The sequence below is a fragment of the Chelonoidis abingdonii genome, chromosome 25, assembly GCF_003597395.2.
Source record: "Chelonoidis abingdonii isolate Lonesome George chromosome 25, CheloAbing_2.0, whole genome shotgun sequence".
Classification (NCBI taxonomy): Eukaryota; Metazoa; Chordata; order Testudines; family Testudinidae; genus Chelonoidis; species Chelonoidis abingdonii.
The window spans coordinates 8586209-8605137 of record NC_133793.1 but is presented as its reverse complement, the minus strand read 5'-3'; the positions used below and the strand labels follow the sequence as shown (position 1 = coordinate 8605137).

Sequence of the window (18929 nt, the reverse complement as noted above, 5' to 3'; positions counted from 1 at the left end):
CCTGGGCTGGTATTTTTGCAAGGCTAGCACAGCACATCAGGAACATCATTGTATTAAGAAAGTCAGGGCTACTTCTGCCAGTGGGATAGTCATTTTTAAGAAAAAAAATCTCATTTTGCATAATCCAGCATTTTAGACATCAGTTTTTAACATCTGTTATTTGTTTACCCTGTTTAAGAAGAAAAGGTTTAACAAGTGTGCTCATATAACAATAGCCAACAACTCTTTAAATTTAGAAATTTATTTTGTTTAATCCACAAGCTTTATATAGCTTTAGTTAAAAAAACAGAAAAACAGTGAAAACATGACAATATCCAAAGTCCAGGTCCTTCAGGCTTTCAAAGACATCATCTCTGAAAGTTTCATATACCATTAAGAAGAACCGCAACCAGACAAGAATCATGAATGGGGCTACAACATCTTTTCACAAACAAAATTTAAGTAAGTGTGGAACTTCTCTGGGACTGCTGATAAGGAAACTGCCCTTTTAAAAAAAAAGAACAAAAATACAAATGAAATTCCAGTGTTCCAAATCAACTTATTACATCAATATAAACCCACAGTGTCCTGGCAAACGACTTGCTTTCATTTACGTACCATTCTAAATTTCTGTTCTTGATTCACTTTAGTGGCAACGACAGGTAACAATGGAGCAATTATGGCATTAAAATATCATATGCACTTCCCTTGCAATTGAAGTGGTTTCATTTCTGGGCAAGCTTATAAATCACAAAGGTTAGTAGCAATGTAAAACAAAACAAAAAATGAGAACTTTGTAAAAAAAATGTACAGGTTTTGGTACATTTTAAAGAAACTGAGGTTGCCAGTCATTTTTAAAAACCCTGACCCACCTTACTGCTTCTAAAAAGTTTCACTCTACATGAAATAATGTCAACTGTCAATGAAAGAATGTCACTAGTACACTGTGGATGTTTTTTATAATGTAAATCCATGCCTTTTTTACATGGTGAACCTCAACCTAGCAATTATTACAACAAATGTTATACTCTAAAGCTCAAATACATTTTAACAATTTGAAATTGAATTCTGAGTACAAACCAAATAAAATGTACATTATATCAAAGGTTTCAGTCTAAGATGGTGGTGACACTTGTGCCTTCCTCATCGACCTCAGTGCCTTCTCTCGCAGATGTTTTTCTAAATCATCCAGGTTATCTTCTGCTTCGCTCTCTGTCTCCTTAAAACAAAGACACAGAAGTGATTATTTTTACAGACATGAAGAGCTAGACCAGGTAATAACCATTCTGATACTGCAATATGGCAAATGTAAAATCGTGGGATGCAAAGTTGCTACATTTCTGGAAGGGCAGAATACAGGAAGGCAAAATTTTTGATTAATGTGATATGCTGATGAGACATTTGGGAGAAAACAGGCACGAGGGTGTAGTAAAATGGTGTCCCTATTAAAAAAAAAAAGGTGGTTTAAGATGGGTAGGCCATGAGTGCCCCCAGCTTCCCATTCTTCTTGCTGAAGTAATGGTGACTAGGAACAAAGTTTTAAAGGAGGGGTGCACGAGAGAACAGGTCACCATCGGTTCTAAGGGGGTCTCCTTAGAACGTTAGGTCCCACTGGGGGTTAAGGGCCAGACAAGAGGATGCAAATTGTACAGACCTTTGAGGAATCTGGCTGTGACAGGTGGGCAAAAACCGAGAACCCCTAGATGGGTAAGTGGAAAGCTGCGATAGTAGCCAAATGTACCCTGAGAGCTCACTGACAGATCTCTCGCTTTTAATTTTAGTATCTAGTCCACTATCTTGAGAAGCGGAACTTCCAAGGCTTGGGAAGATGGAAAAAAAGCACCAAGAGTGAAAGCATTTCCACTTCTGGAGATAAGTCTTGTGAGTAACTGGGCTTTCAGCTGGACAAAAGAACTGACTAAACTGCATCTAAACAGGTCAATTCCACAGTTGAACGACGTTCAGCAGCTATGCCGAGATTCAGAGAGGAAAAGTTGGGGTGGATGAGGGACCCCAAGTTCTATCTCAATAGGTCCTCAGTGGTAGAAAGTCACAGGAGTGCCTCTCAGAGGCGGATGAGGTTTGAGTACCGCACCCTGGCGCTATAAGAATAGCTCTCATTCTTTCCATATGTAGCTTGAGAAGAGTTGTGAGGATTAATGGTACCTGCGGGTAAAGCATACAGTAGGGCATGAGGCCATCAGATATCAGTGCATCTCCCATAGAACTGAAGCCATAAACTCCCCTTGAGCAAGACAGGTGACATGTGGAGCTGGTCAGGGTGCTGAAGAGATTTACTCATGGTAGACCCCAGGTTTGCAAAAGAATTTGAGCTCCCGTTCGCCGTCTTGCCAGAAAGCCTTTGCTCAGGAAGTCTGTAGTTTTAACAGATGTTTTTCTGTTAAGATGGGGAGTTCACCTGCAGGGAAATACAGCTTAGGGCAAACGTCTCTGCAAAAACTGATGTTTCAGATCAACATTCTGGAACTGACAGCAGTTTGATACACATGCCGGTATTTCCTCCATGACAGACCAACCACTGATGTGGCACAAGGACTAGGCTTTTGCTCTGTTTTGGCACTTGATGTACATCTCTGCCCTGTTGTCTAGCATTACGCTGACTGAGTGGCCTTCTATGTCATGGTCATATGTGAGCCTAACTGCAGCACCGAGATTGGGCCAGATAGGGTGTGAAATCTCTCAATGGGAAGGTAGGCTTTTGCTGCTGTAGAGTCCAAAACAGTTCCTGTGAAGTTTATCTTAGCAATTGGAACAAGTTTAATGGCTTTGTTGTAGCTGTGTGGTACAATTCACCCAGATCAACATGTTGTCCAAATCTGGGGATACTGAGAAGGACCAATACCGGAAGGACCTTTCCCAACACCCTTGGAGATATGGAGTTTGAAGGGAAGAACTCAATATTGATAGTGGTCTGTTCCTATTACAAAGGACAGGAAATGCTTGTGCGATGAGTGGATGGCTATATGAAAGTAGGTGTCTTGTTGGTCAAGGGTAACAAACTAGTCTTCTGGATCAAAGGGTGGGAGAATTGGAACTAATGTCACCATTCTGAAGCATTGTGCTAAAAAAAAAAAAAAATAGCAGTTCAAGTTCCTGAGGTTGACAATCAGTCTCCACCCTCCATCTCCCTTGGAAACCAAGTAGCTGGAATAGAATCCTTTCCCAATGAACTCTGTTGGAACCCGCTGTACTGTCCCAGAAGAAGGGGGGACAGAATCTTTTGCCTTAGGAGCTTTTTGTGTGAGGGGTCCCTGAAGAAGGATGGGGAGGAATAGAGTGGAAGTGGACAGAGTAATCCACTCTAAGGACTTCCAGTATCCACTTGTCTGAGGTAAGGAGTTCCCAGGCAGGTAAATAGTGGGACAGTCAATCTTACCTCTCCCCCTCCACCCCCAAAAAGGGGGTGAAATTGCACAATGGGGAAATACAGTGAAATGGAATGATTTATGCCTTCGGTCAAGGTTTCAAAAGTGCTTTTTAGAAGGAGGGACCCAATTAAGAAGAAGGGGTCAGTAGCCTCTCTCAGCTTGCTCCTTCTCCTGAAGGCCTCCTCAGACATAGGGAAGGTGATGGTACTGGAATGGCCTGGATCTCTGGGCAGGCTGCGTAAACTAAGTTGTCTTTTTATTGCAGGCACGTAGAGAATCCCAGTGAATGCAGCGTAGCCCTGGAATCCCTGAGAGTGTGGAGAGAGGAGTCCATATGATCACTGAAGAACTTGGGTCCTTCAAAGGGGAGATCCTTGACTGTGGACTGTACTTGTCTTGGAAGACCTAAGGGCTGGAACTAGGATACTCTTCTCATACCTCTGCCATGGATCTCAACACTGTGTTGGCAGCATCTAGGGCAGCTTAGAGGGAGGTTTTTGTGACCAACTGCCCCCTGCAATGATGGATTGAAACTGGTCTCTCTGATCTTGTGGCACATATTCAGTTAAGTGTGTAAATACTGAATACATGGTAAATGCATCTTTCACCATAAAGGCCTGATAATTAGCAACATAAAACTGAAGAGCAGCTCTTCTGCCCAGTAAGTCCAGACTTTTGGATTCCTTGTCTATTGGAGAGGGTCTAAACTGAGCTTGCGGCACCTTCCATTGGCTGCATAAACCATTATGGAGTTATGGATTAGGGGAGAAGGGGGAAGTGTTCCATCCCCTTTGATGGGATGTAGTACTGTGTGTTAGATCTCTTATAGGTGGGTGGAATTGTGGTTGTGTTTGACACAGTGTACATGCAGGGGACAGTAATGACTCACTAATGAGTAAAGCAACCTTTCCTTGGGGACACCATCTCAAATCACAGGCAGTTGAGAAGGAACTCAGTGGTGGTGGGTTCACACCTGCCTATATCCCCTAGTTCAGAGCAGAAGAAGGTGTTGTTCCGCACAGGACCATGAGCACCACTTTGCAATCTCCAATCAAGAGCGTGCAGGCACATACACCTCCTATAGTGGAGTACCAACAGGTACATATACTTGGAAGAACTAGAGATGATCATTCAGAAATGTCAAAAGCAGAGGTTTTATACATTAGAAATTGTACCTAGGTTATATACACTTTTCACTTGGGTATCATTTCTACTATAACTTCACACAAATATAGCACAGAATGTCTCTAGTTTTCTGCCAACAACTAACAAGCATTCAAATCATACAGAAGGCTGAAATACAACAAAATAGATTTTTAGCAAAAATACAATTTCATTTGCCCCATGAGATTTGCTATTTGGTGTGGATTTTTTAAAGGGACATTCAAACTTAAGTTTGTATATTTACAATATGATTTTAACATGTCAGGTTGCTGAAACAAAAATTATAAATACCCACTACTTATGCCATTTGCGTACTTTCCATTTTTCTCTCACTGTGGACAAGTCAATCCTGCATTCAGGATCTTAGTACTTCAAAACCTGGGTTGCAAACTTGGCATGAAATATTTATAACTGTAGTGAATACTGTTGTAAAAGCATTAATGGAAAAGTCTTTATGGGTCTGTAGATTTTTAGTTCTTTGTATATTTCACTTAAAAAAAATATAATCCAATTTAACAGTTACCATTAAAACAAAATGAAAGCTTGATGTTAGCTTGTCATGGATGTATTTCACTGTACAAAGTGGCCTTTTTTTTTTTTTTTTTTTTTTTACACTGTTGCTCAAAAGTGTTACCTATTTACTACTTTGTAGAAATGGAAAGGCAATGTAAACAATGCTCATTAATGGCCTCTGAGAAGCAGAAAATGGAACTGATTCTTGGGAGGGGTACGATGGAAAGGAAGAGAAACTGAGGTAACTAACCTTTAACTGGAGTTATTCCACTGGCCTCTGCCATCCCAAAAAGGGAACATGCAGAAGCAACTTGAACTAAATTTTATAATTTACCCAGTTGTAGCATAATTCAAGCCCTGCCTTCAAATATATTGGCGTTAGAAGAGATATTTTCAAAATCATACATTAGTATCAATTGCACTTGTAAATATGTTATTTCATTTCACTCTTTGGCTTTTGAAATCATATTTATTTAGCCAACCTTTTTGAGCTCTGTCTCTGCTTCTGGGTCTTCCTGGGCGGATGAAGTAGCAGCTGAAGTAACAGCAGCAGCTGCTGCAGCAGCTGCAGCCTTCTCTTTCTTATGTTTTTTGTGTTTCTTGTGCTTTTTGTCCTTTTTATGCTTCTTATCCTTCTTCTTCTTCTTTTTCTTCCCGCCACCTTCCTGGTCAGAATTCTGTAATGAAAAGAAATTCCTTATTTCACAGTTGGAGAAATGTATGCCAGATTTGTGTATAGGATGATGATGCACAAATAAACCCTCTCTCCTTACAAAGATCACGTGGCCTGGATGTTAAGCATGTTTGCTAAATAACCAGTGTGTGTGTTTGCCTATGGAGCAGCTATTGCCATCCCATCATTTATAAGGAATTACATTTAAATACACTAGTAAATGAGCTAGAATTGTTTGATCATCATAAGGAAAACTACGTAAGAGCAATATGCCACATGATGAAAGTTCTGTAGGTATATTCCGATTAAGTATCACTTTGATTAGAACACATACCCTTGTAGGGGATGGACTCTGCTTAGGACTTTGAGCCTTTTTCACATGTGGTGGCGACCAGTTAGTGGAGGGGGATCGAGACCGAGTAGGGGATGGAGGGGCTTGGTGTTTCTTAGGTGCTGGCTCAGGCGATCCTGATGCAGACCTGGATGAAGACACCCTTCTCACAGACTGCGGACTTGGTGTGGAAGCCCTTAAAAATAAAAGATTAACATTTAGGACTCCTTGTGGCTTATACAGTATGTGCAAACAAGGTAAATTAACTAACAATTATTATGTAACTAACCATGGTCACACAGCCTAGGTCTACACTTTAATTAGACATGGCCTGACTCTGGCTAAAGGGCTGTTTAACTGAGGTATAGATATCTAGGCTCAGAGTCCCAGAGCCTGGACTCCAGCCCAAATGTCTACATCGTAATTAAACAGCCCCTTAGCCTGTGTCAGCCGACATAGGCCAGTCACTGGTGTTTAACTCCATTGCAGACGAACCCTTAGAGTTACTGCTGATCTACAAATCTGTTCCTATTAATCCCTTTACTATGGAGCTAAATTCTATACATTTAGACCGGAATTCTTCAAAAGAATGACAGTAAAAGGAAAATCCAAGATCTAACTAAGCACTGCAGATTGGCAAGCCAAAAAGATACCATAGGTTTACTACAGATTAGTATCTTGGACAGACAATAGTGTTCTCCTGTTCATGAGTGGCTGTCTTCTCTTCACACCTGATAAAAATTCAACATGCACAGCTACCGTTTTATGACCAGTTCAGACAGGATATTGCATTCAGCTACCTACCTTTCCTGAAAGAACTGATTAAGCCAGCACTGCCATACTTTCACTAGATGTTTAGGTAGATATCTCCCAATATTAAAAGCTTGTCAAATATTCATTTAATAAGAATGTGTCTTGGGTTAGCCCTGTTCCATAGTGAACTTTGACACACAGTTCACTAGACTCTAAACAAAGCTAAAAATCCCTTGGAAGTCTTATTTTGTAATCTGCTCTGGTTTCACAACTCTCAGTGTTTGATGTTTGCCTCTAGTCTGCCTTCTCACTATCACTTTGTCCAAGATGAACCTTTGCAACACCTCTGAAGCTATTCCCAACCTTGAAATTTCATATGACAGGAAGTGCCTCTAACAGTCATTTGTCAACAGCCCACAGGAACTAGAGTGACATGAAGACCGAATACTGACACCCTTTAATTTTAGTGCAAATGCTTGCTTTATCTATTCCCATTTGCCTACAGCCATAAGTCCCTTACTTTGTCTTTTTGGGTTCCGGGGTCCTTGACACTCTCCTGATGGGTCTACTGCTTGGAGATGGAGACTGTCTCCGCTTGGGTGAAGATGAAGTTCCCCTTCGCAGAGGCGGTGGACTTGCAGAGGTATGTGAAGCTCTAGGCCGCGGAGATGGTGAATGCCGTTTGTTTTGTAGTGGGGATCGGGTTTCACGATTAGACCTGCTGGAAGGAGAACTTTTCCTATGCTTGGAAGATAGAGATGGGGAACGCCTCTTTGCCACAGGAGAACTTCTTTGTTTTGGTGGGGGAGAATGTGAGACTCTGTGCTTGGGTTGCGGAGAAGGTGATGCCCTTCGTTTTGGAGGAGGAGGGGGGGGAGTTGCTGTTCTTCGCTTAGGAGGTGGTGAAGGAGAGTATCGTCTCTGTATTGGAGGAGAATATCGTCTGGGAGTAGGCGAGCGCCTGCGTGGAGGCGGTGATGGAGACCTACAAAACCAACGGAAGAATTTGAGGAGTCATGTATACAGGACAAAGTTCTCACACTAGTTAGTTGCCAATGGCTAATGATATGCACTTTGGCAAAGAGGAAAGATTTTACATTGATCTGTTCCACTTCTAAAATTTTTACAGCAATCTCAAGGGACTACAGCAGAGTATTATTGTATACTCTGCCCAATAGCCATTTCAATATTAGATAAGTGAAATGATTGCTTGCTATACTCGGCACTTACAATGGTTCAATAATTGAACACATCCCCCACCGAAATTGTTTTCTGAAACGTTTATGATTTTAATTTTAAAAAATGATTTCCCAACAAGAGACTTATTAGCAAAGGGCATCAGTTTCATTAATCATGACATTTGCTTTTTATTGGACAGTGTTACAACTCTTGATTTGTAGAACTGCCCTTAGGGATTAATAAAAAGCAATAGAATAAAACAGTTACCTTCGGCGAGGCAATGAAGGCGATCTGCGCCGCCTTGGAGGAGGTGCAGGAGAAGGAGAGCGCCGTCTTCTGGCAGGTGGTGGTGATGGACTCCTCCTCCTCCTACTAGAGGAAACAGAAGAGTTGCTTTATTTAAAAAAACAAACAAACAAAAAAAAATACCTCATGCCAAATGATTAAATTTTTTTCTGCCATGTCATCTCCACTATAGAAAGCTAAGCCAGTTCAGATACTTGTTTTCCAAATGAGATTCCATTAGATGCAAACACTATCAGACAGCGATGAAGTCAAGAGACAAAAAGGATATAGCAAAGTTTGTTTTCTCTGAGAGTATGGGATATAGAAGCTATAAGGAGTTTTCAACCTTACCACAACTCAGTTTTCCAAAGAAAAGAAATTCTTAAAGCTCACTAGACCAAGAAGATATTTATCATCCTAGTGGGGATATATCTTAATGGCTGCCAACTTCAGAGACTTCAGGTAGACAAACAGAAATTGATTCTAAGCAGACTTATTCTTTACCACTGGTAGATTTTAACACTTCAGCGAGAGCACAGGCTAAGAAAACCAAAGTTGGTGCTAAGATACTGCTATACTGCATTTAAAATATTCAGAGCACAAGGGGTCCAGACATCACTCCCACTGAGGACAAAAATTTTCAGTTAACTTTTATGGGGAAATCTGGACCCAATGCGTTTCCCCATAACTTCTGAAAAGCTCAACAGGTTTAAATTCTGAGAGAGAAAAAAAGGGACTTTTTAGTGACAATGTTCAAAACTTAGTGACAAAAGATTAAATATCTTTTTTTTGCTTTTTAAAGGCTGCTCTGCACTTTTAGTCAATAGAAACAGTCAGGTAATTAATATTTAATTCCAAATAGCCTTCTTATATTTCTCCATGGCAAGAAACTAGACATTTGCAGCTAAAGATTGTTCCCCAAGAGCTAAACACAATTTTGTGAGCTGAAAGAATACCAAGTCATTTTCAAATAACACAGTAAGACCCACTAAAAATATTCACCAACAATAGTTTTCATATTAAATGTATAAGGTAAAAGACTAGGAGAAAATGTGTTACACAGTGATATAGAAGGACTTAGCTGAATTTATTCTTTTGTAAAGTAAAGTATGCTGTCCTGAAATTCAAGTAACACAACTGTTATATGGCACTTTTTGAAGACTGACAAATTAAGTAACAAATGTGTTCAAAGTTTGAGGAAGTTAGTCACATTTCATCTGGCTCAAATTTTGCAAATCGTAAGTGGCACCTATGTTCTGGCTAGGTTTTAATCATTAATGACTGGTGTGAATAATCTATAAATCTGAATGATTAATCGTATAGATCCAGCCTCTTAAGTTTAAAATTAGCACTTTTCCTAATAGTAGTGAGACACCTACTCTTGTTTTCAGCTGACTTCAATGGGCAGTCTAGTGGCAGAGACCATAACAGAATCTGCTATTCTGGCCATGTCTTTGACAAGTCATCACTGGCTTTCTGCATTATACTAAGCTCAGTCTAAAATCAAGTTTCAAAAGAACTGCCTAAAAAGCTACCTATGAAAGGTAACATCTGTGACAAAATGATGAAGCATTCAGCCTGTGAAGTTTGCAGGAGCTGTTAACTTCAGTCCCACTACTAAATCAGATTGTTTCGGGACACACAGTGAATATGCATGTAAGGACGACAGATGACAGAACAGGAATTTTAGAACCTCCATCTCCTCGTGGTATTTGAGGAGTTAAATAGCTTGATTTTTGAACACCGAGTTCCCCCATTAGCCCATTTTATTTTCCTACCACAAAAACAGCTGGTGGCAATGTGAAATATCTTCACATACTGCTCACCTCTGTTTCAGAATTATATTTTGAGAAATAAAAACCACTCAAGCAAAACTTTGATAAATGTTGTATACAGTAATGCAGTTAAGCTTCTAAGGTACAATATCAGGTTTTTATTTCAACTAGTTACCCAAACTGTCATTATCTATGGACATAAGGCAGATCTGAAACAATTTCACTGTTGGAAGAAAAAAGGCAATGAACAATTTGGATTTCTTGTCCCATTATCTTGCTATCTGAATTGTCTTCTGTGTGGGTGAAGCAGAAGAAAGGGCACCCACGCTCACAATCTACTACAGAAGTATAGTGTTTCTACAGGAACTTTAAATTTAATCTTAATTAATGGATTAATTTCTAACCAACCTTTTAATCATTGGTGATTGCCACCTCTTTCCAATCTGCATCCTGACAGCAGTGGAGAGAAAAACAACGTCAAAAATCCCATTTGCCAAAGATTTACTTGATACAAAGACGAACATGTTTGCATAAGATTCATAAAGTAATTCTCAGCATCTGAGCAGAAGTCAAATTAATCTCCTTGAATTAGCTTGAAAAAAAACCCTTCTGTTATAAACTGTAAGGACCTGGTCCCAAAGCCCCAACAGAATTTGGATCAGGTCCAGTAATAAAAAATATATAGTGCTGGTATCAAGTTGTTCACTTTCACTTCTAAAATCTAAATTTTGGTGCACAGATCATCTTCTATGGTATTTGTTTAGCACTTGGACAAGGGTAATCCCAACTGATTCTGCTAGGAGCCTGTAGGCAATAATGTAATGCAAATCAAGAGATGAGAAGTTAGTCCATTTGTAAATTATATATTTTGTCACTGTTAAATATATCAGTTGTGCTGAGCTGAAGAAAGTAATTACCGAGGGGAAGAGTCCTTTTGTCGTTTCCGTGGAGAAGGTGATGGACTATGCGAGTGTCGTCTGTGCCTACCCACTTCACCATTCTTCACATTTGATCTTTTTGGTCGTTCCTCTTCAGAGGAAGAGGATGAACCAGAGTCTATAAATACAAAATAATTAGTTACTGAAAAGTGGTATACACATACTGTATTCTTGTGCAATTACTGAGAGGCATATTGCTGTGTCTTCATGCATCTTTTTGCCAAGTTGTGATTTCTGTTTTTAAAAATATTTACAGAGTGTAAGTCAAGGTATATTAACAAGATTAGTTAGATCAACTTGTTTAGATACATTTCAAGACAAACTTCTAACATGTGAAGCAACTTTAAGCCTTGCTTACACACAACTAAACCAGTTTAACTAAAAGTTTGTTTCTGATGCAACTGTTATACTTGTCCATGTTTGTGTGTGGATGCTTATTTCTGTTTAAGAGTGGATTATTTCTTAAACAGAAATAAGAGTCTAGACACAAACTTGAACTGGTTTATCAATTGCTTAAAAAAACACAACTTTAAATTGGTGTAAGTTTCTGTGCATATAAAGCCTGAATTTCAGGTACATGTTGCATTAGATATGCGACTGCAAAATACTGAACAAAATTAGCTAGAAGACAAACCGAAAGATACTGACTTCAAGAGCATTAATAAAAGCCCCGAATCAATTATATATAGCAACATAACTGCAAAAGCAATTCTGACGAGCAAAATAATTTACAAAGTGAAGTGTGAAACCAGAAGCAAAACTTAGTATGTACAGAAATATTCCAAGTAATCTACAGGCAAAGAGGCACTGGTAAGGAGAAGAGGAATGTTGTAACAATCTTTTCAGTTCCAATGAAATCTGTTGCCAATTCTGGGCTAGCTAGTTATGCCCCAGAATGCAAAATTCTACTTGTCTGCTCCCCTGGAGGACTTTTTGATCAGTGAATAAAAGATTTTCATTATGGTAAGTGTGATTAATTTTGCAATATTGTAGCATACATCAATGAAACGTGTAAAACTAAGCACAATTTGAATTTAGCAGTGGCATATTGGCTACTTTTGTAAACAAGTATTTTACTTAAATATCTTATTAGAATTACAAAAATATTACTGTACCAGATGAAGACTGCTGGTTTTGCCTTCTGTACTGACGTCTCTGTTGCACAGAATCTGCTGCAGCCATTTTGCCACCTTTGTCTTCTTCTGAAAGATATGCACAATTAAGGAACATTTAATTTTTACTTTTGTATCTGCAGTCATTTTATGTTTCTTTATGAATAAAGATAGTTTTTGTTTGTGAAGCAGTGTTGTTCACATTTATCAAGTGTTTAATTTTTTTGTGCTACATCTTTAAAGGCATCCTTTCTTTGGAGTGTGCATTTTGGCTAGGGTTTTCAAAGAAGCATAAGGGAGAGTTAATGTGAGTGGGATGCTTTATGTTCCCTATGCACATCTCTTTGAAAACCATACCTCCAATACTGCTATCATAGTCCCTGGATCTCAAGAAACACACTGGAGAAGAGCGCGCCTTGCTTGTTTTCATACCATTTAAAGGAAAGCCATTGTAAATAACAAACTTACCTGATTCAGACAATTCTACTTTTCTAGGTTTTGGCACTGGTGAGGGAGACTCTCTTTTCTCAGTACTCTTATGTTTAGGTGCTAAAAGACAAAAAAGTTAGACAAATCTAAGAAAAAGTTTATGATTTTAAATGAAATTTAATATGATCTTGCACACGTGGTTATTGATACAAAATAAGTGAAAGCTTTTCATGAATGATGCCAGTTTACATCTTCATATGAATTTGTGTAGTATACTTTCTAGACTTCAGCTTCCTAGCATATTTTTCTATACAGAAAAGAATGTTACACTTTTAGATAACATTTGGCTGGTATACTGTTATTTTACTTTGAAATTATAGTATGTAAACTGAGTAGAAACTTAAATTTGTTGGGTAATTTAATTCCTACTAATTCAATAAATATGTACCTGCATGGAAAAGCCAGTACCAGACATTTTATTTAATAAAATTTTAATAAACTATTCAACTATGATACAACTGAAATGTAGCTATAGAAAAAAAGAGATGAGCATACAATTTATGATTTATTAAAAATTTCAGTATTAAAAACCAGAGACTAAAGTTCAGGGCTGACTACAGTTGGAGATGTACTTAATTTGAATTATATTTTAACTGCCTAACTTTTTCTTATGTTTGAAAACTGTTTGATATCCCAACTCACAATTGTACCAGCCCTCTAGAATAGAAATTTGATACCACAACCACTTGAAAAGAGAAAACCGCAGCTTGACTCTTTAAAGTGATTTCAGTAAAACACTGCAAGAGAAATATGCAGTGACAAAATTAAAAACTTTGCCTACTGCTTCGAACACAAACACAAGAATCACATGCAGGTCTTGACAGAGTTGGAAATAAACTAATTCAGAAACAAGCCTCAAAACATTGCAGAAATAAATTCTTACACCAGTTGTTACCAGTAAGTGTTTGCCTTAAAGTATTAGATTTCATAATAACTAAGATCTTCCTGTTCTACAATGAAATACTGCAGGGAGGTCAACTCAGCACTATGTTTTGTTTTTTTTAAAATGTCTACCACTATAATCTTTATTTTTTGTTGCTGACATTTAAGTGTTTTATACTACGAATCTCTATATTGTTAACATTTAAGACCAGGTTCAATAAAACGTCTATTCAACAACTTCTGTACTTTGAAAAGGCAAAAGTTTTGAAGCAGTCCTGCCGTTAGCTAGCAAAGAGTACATAACTATGAGACTGGAAAGGTTCAAATAGATAAAGCTATTGGGGGAAGCGCACACTCAGCTGACTATACCTGAGGCTCTGCCTGGAGAAATAGAGCCACGGACTTTTCTTCCACGATTTGACTGCTGAGGAGTTGGAGATCTGCGTGGCTTTGGAGGTGGACTTGCTGGTGGGGAAGGCCTGTGCCTCCGCCTAGGAGGGCTTGCAGAAGGAGACAGTTTCCTTGTTTTGCGAGGAGGACTGGATACAATTCTTTTAGGTGGTTTTTTTGGCGGTGATCGAGAGCGTGAAGAGGAGGAGGAAGAGCTACTTCCAGATAAAGATGCTGATGACCGTCTTCTCCTGTAGAATCAAAGTTAACATTAATTGGGTCTGATTAAGCACAATTCACTCATCTGCAAGCACGTCTATACAGCCACATACAGTAGCACTTCCAAAAAACTGGCATATGTTAGCCTCAAACGCTTTAGTATTTCATACAAGAGGAAACTAACACAAATGAATGTTTCAATTATTTTCAAAACTATAACTGAACAATTTGTCTGAAATGTTACCTTTTGTTTTAGATTATAAAATATTATTAACCCTAAAGGATCCAAGAAAATGGCTTGTAGGTGCTGACTGTTGTGTGTGTGTGAGATTTTGAGTCGTTTAGTATTTAGATGGTTAAGAGAATTTTTCACTCTAAGGCACCTTGTTTACTAAACCTTAAAAAGGATCTATTAAAGACTGGTGGGAAGAAATGAACAAAAATGTAACACCAGGATGCTGGAAATTGCACAAATAAGACATGTAACCATTCTGAATACATCTTATCAATATTTTGTAAGATTTATTTTGAAGCTTCTCTTTACTTTATCAACTTAAAGAAGGGCCTCTAGAATTCTGCGGCAAAATTTGTGGTAAGTTCTGTTGCAATTGTGTACCTGCAGAATCCACCTTTGGCTGCAGAATTCCTGAGAACCTGGAAAAAAGAAACCCTACCTTGAGTGAGATAAATATTTGCTAAAAGGGAATTCTAATATATCTTGCCAAAATACACTTTTGACACTTTTCACAGTATTTTGTCTCAAAAATGAACAAATCTTTATAAACCTCAAGAAACAGTCACCATCCAGTTATAGTAAACCTCAAACACCCAAAATTATTATAGCCAGTAGCGTAGCTATGGGAGAAGCAGGGCAGTGGCCACTCCTCCACTGAGCATCTTGGCGCCTTTTTAACTTTTACTCACCCGGCAGCACTCTGGGTCTTCAATAGCACTTCAGCAGCGGGTCCTCATTCGCTTCAGGTGTCTTCAGCAACACTGAAGGAAATGCCGCATCAGACCCAAGAAGCGAGTGAAGGTCCCGCCACCGAGGTGCCGCCGAAGACCCGGAGTGCCACCGGGTGAGTAAAAGCAACACCCCGTCAGTAAAAGCGCTGCAGGAGGTGGCAGCATTTTTTTTTATGCTCTCCCGGTTCCCTCCACCTGGCTATGCCACTGATTATAGCCCCCTTTTTTTGTGAAAGCTGTTCCAAGTTTCCTATTTCAATAGTGCACGGAAGTCACATGGTCTCTGACATGCAAAGCAGCAGGAACAACTTGCTCTTCTGCCACTAAAATTGTTTAAATGATGGCAAAGGTGTAAGTCCCCAAGCAAAAACCACCACAAAAGGGCAGACTTCTAAAACAAAGTTTAAAAAGCCAGTCTTAATTTGTAAAGTCATGACATAACCAATGCCACCACTAACCACTAAAGAAAGTATCAGAATAACAAACTGAGCAGTGAACAGAAACCATCACCATTTATGAATGTTAGAAAACATCCATTAGAGGTACTTCAAAAGTTTATGACCTTTTGATACTATATCAGACACCTGATTCTAGAACAGAAGTTATTAGCTTCAAAAAGAAAGCGTTAAGTAATACTGCAATACTCCCACCAATCCAAAGGGCTTTGTTTCCCTGCTCTTAAGGGACATAGGCATGAACCAAGACAGAGCAACTTTTAAATCACTTAGGCTATGTCTACACTGCCACGCTCAGTCGACCCACGCTCTGCAACTCCAGCTACATCAATAACGTAGTTGGAGTAGACATACGTTAGGTCGAGTTACCGCGGGGTCTACACCGTGGGGGGTCAGCAGGAGAACATCTGCTGTCGACTTACTTTACTCTTATCATCAGGGGTAGAAGTACAGGGGTCGACTGGAGCGTGATCTGCAGTCAATTTGGTGGGTCTTTATTACACCCGCTAAATCGACCACCAGTGGATCGATCTTGAAGTCTCAATCCCCGCTGTAGTGCAGACCCGCCCTTAGTTTGTATACTATACGCTATCAAAGTCACCTGTGGTTAAGTTATCTTTGATACTATAATCACTCTTCATAACTATTTTTCAAGCAAACTAAATAAGGTTTTTAAAACCTTGTGATGTGTCTTTCAAATATCAGCAGTTTCATATTTACCAAAAAGGAATCTTACCGCCTCAGAGGGGATCTACTTCTTCTGTGTCTCGGTGGGGGAGGCATGCGCCTTGAAGGACTCCTCCTCCTAGGAGATGGTCGTCGTCTTGGGCTTGGTCGCCTTCTAGGGGAGTAAGACCTGTCACAATCAATCAATGAAAATTGGAAGAATGAACAGCGACCTCCTAAATTTCACAGGATGGAGGTAGATTTAGTCACCAGAAACCAAGTGAAAAGCTGCTTTGTCGCAAGTATATCACACTACATTGGCATTTCTGTTGTACTGGAATGTGTTACCATTAAGCTACAAGCAAACAAGATTTCAAATCAACCAAAACCTCTGTACTAATCCACACATAAAAAAAGGATTAAACCTAAATTCTAAGTGTTTTCAGGACCAAACCGAGCTCTTAAAGGAGGTTGGGGGGTATCACCTGGAGCTGCCAAATACCATATTCAGGATTCAGTACCTTCTCCCAGCCCAAACTGCCATTCATATCCAGCATTGTCCCCAGATGAGGTGGAGGATGAAGACGAGTGAACATGCTTAGGTGGTGTTTTTCACTCTTCTTCTCCCCTCCCTCTTGCTCGGCCTAACCCACTGTCGACTCATCTCTGGCTGAGGAGAATTATTACTATACAGAGTCGTATTAATGCTTTGGCCTTTATCTCGCATCATATAATTAGTTATTTTTTTTAGAATTTCCAATGTACACAGCTAATTGAGTGTTTTATGGCTCGGAATGGCACTTCAGAGCAGATCATTCAGTTCCTGGCCTTTATCCTCAAGACAAAGTAAAACCTCATCTTCTTACCTTGACCGTGATCTATGACGCCTTCTTGGTCTAGAATGAGAAGGGGAATGTGAGCGAGACCTTGACCTTGATTTGGAACGGGATGGTGATCTTTGACGAGTCTTCTCTTTTTCTTTCTCTCTCTCTTTCTTTGAATTTCGTTCTGGAGAAATTTCTTTAGTATCTGGTACAGGTTCAGGTTTGGGAACTTTCAGGATATCACTGTTGAAATTAAAAAAAAAAAACTTAAAATATAAGCATATCCCATCTGCAGCTACCTGGATTATATTTTAGAAAGAAACTATGACAGTGCTCTCACTAAAAAAAGATTGTGGGGAGTAACACCTAATTAAGGTGTTCATAGCTCCAAATCCTATTAAAATTCTACTCATGGTCAAAAGATTTAGGTCTTCAACTTCCTGTAACAGATTATTAAAAGTATACTGAATAGGTCCCATGTTAACTTTCCATAGATTGACCTGACAATGCAGAACAGTGGAAATTATTAATCAAGTAGGCTCAGTGAAAAATTGATTTGTCAGATGTTCCAGACTGCCATTATTTAAGATAATGCTGAGGCTGTCCAATTCCAAGTGCTGAATCAGTACTTTAGGAAGTGTTCTGCCTTTATCCAGTCTGAAGTCAGAAGCTGAAGGTGGCACTTACAAAGCTCTCAACAGATACAGGGAAAATCAAGCCAAACTAACCTTAATATGCATTTCTTAATGAAATTAAGCTTAACACTGACAAAGGAAAGGACTTAACTAAAGTAATACAACAAAAGAAGTATTAGTGAAACATCAGTATGCTCTCAAAGATTTACTTTAATTTCTCCATGTGGAAACATGTTTTATTGAAGACCATGGTGACACACGTAAACTGATCTGCCAGGCAAAAAAAAATAATAGTACATTTTTTCAGATGAAAGTAGAGCTGTTTTCTATAAAACTCTATAATAGCACCAGAAATTAAAATAACTGCATTATATTAAGGGGAATGAATTTCCTATAATAAGCTAATGTCTAAGGAGGGGGACGGGAGAATCAACTCTGGTACTTGCCTAGTTGATGTTGCCTCTTGAATCAATGTTTCCTTTGCTTGCACTGAAGGCTCTGGCTCTGGAGTCTCCTCTTTCTTTTCTGGTGCAGGAGTAATACTACGGCTCTTGGTTCTGTGACGAGGAGATCGAGAGTGGCTACGCTTTCTCTCTCTTCTGACAGGAGATGATCTCCTTCTAGGGGAAGGAGACCTTGACTTGCGTCTAGGAAAGAGACAATTTCTGTTCAAATAATGTACTATGTTGGGAGCAGATTTAAAAAACTAAAGCCACGTATATTTACACCTAAGAAACGTCATCTAAAACAAATCAGACATCCTCTTTTCCCACTGCTAACTGGGAAAGGTAAAAAAACAAATATAGAGCTATTTTAGATTTTTCAAAAGAACCCACCAGTTAGCAAGACTGGCTTCAGACTTCAGGACTCTCATTAAATAAAATTCACTACCACCCGTACACTAAACTGTTATAGCTGCACAAACAAGAAAACCTTACAAAACTCAATCTAAAATAGTGCCTATCTTAGCATAAACACTTTCACAAGATGAAGCTCAGAAGTTCAGTTAAGAGGTCTCAATAAAATTTACCATTTGCTGAGATCTCAGGAAAATCTTTTGTGCTCTCAACTTAATACATTTACCATTATAAACAATGCCTGTTCCCTTATATACTACTAGTTTTTTGTCTGCTATTAATATTCAGTAACAAGCTAGACTGGTCTTCCCCTAAAAAAATTCTGTAGGGTCCATTCCAAAGTTCGCTGAATCTTTAGACATCTCCATTGCCATGTCCCCATTGCCCTGAAGATCAACAGAAATTGTAAGTACAATATTAGTAATACCTTCTTGGACTTCTGGATCTGTCCCTTT

The 18929-nt window shown here is 39.0% G+C and overlaps 1 protein-coding gene across 9 annotated transcripts in view; it reads right to left on the bottom strand.

The window, feature by feature from the left end:
* Window positions 1–225: 225 nt before the first annotated feature.
* Window positions 226–18929, bottom strand: part of SRRM1 (serine and arginine repetitive matrix 1) — a 28818-nt gene continuing 10114 nt past the window's right edge. For 2 of the 9 annotated variants that reach the window (XM_032789529.2, XM_075060833.1), the window contains 14 exons: window positions 18902–18929; window positions 18064–18264; window positions 17025–17225; window positions 16229–16348; window positions 13832–14103; window positions 12560–12640; window positions 12095–12181; window positions 10959–11097; window positions 10450–10491; window positions 8249–8353; window positions 7323–7787; window positions 6053–6245; window positions 5528–5722; window positions 226–1198 (listed from right to left, as the gene is read on the bottom strand). The exon at window positions 18902–18929 is cut by the window's right edge and continues 85 nt beyond it. In XM_032789529.2, coding sequence (XP_032645420.1) covers window positions 1094–1198; window positions 5528–5722; window positions 6053–6245; window positions 7323–7787; window positions 8249–8353; window positions 10450–10491; window positions 10959–11097; window positions 12095–12181; window positions 12560–12640; window positions 13832–14103; window positions 16229–16348; window positions 17025–17225; window positions 18064–18264; window positions 18902–18929 — 2234 coding nt within the window. In that variant the 3' untranslated portion in view covers window positions 226–1093. The remainder of the gene's footprint in view (window positions 1199–5527; window positions 5723–6052; window positions 6246–7322; window positions 7788–8248; window positions 8354–10449; window positions 10492–10958; window positions 11098–12094; window positions 12182–12559; window positions 12641–13831; window positions 14104–16228; window positions 16349–17024; window positions 17226–18063; window positions 18265–18901) is intronic. The other 7 variants (XM_075060828.1, XM_075060829.1, XM_075060830.1 and 4 more) reach the window with 7 other exon arrangements.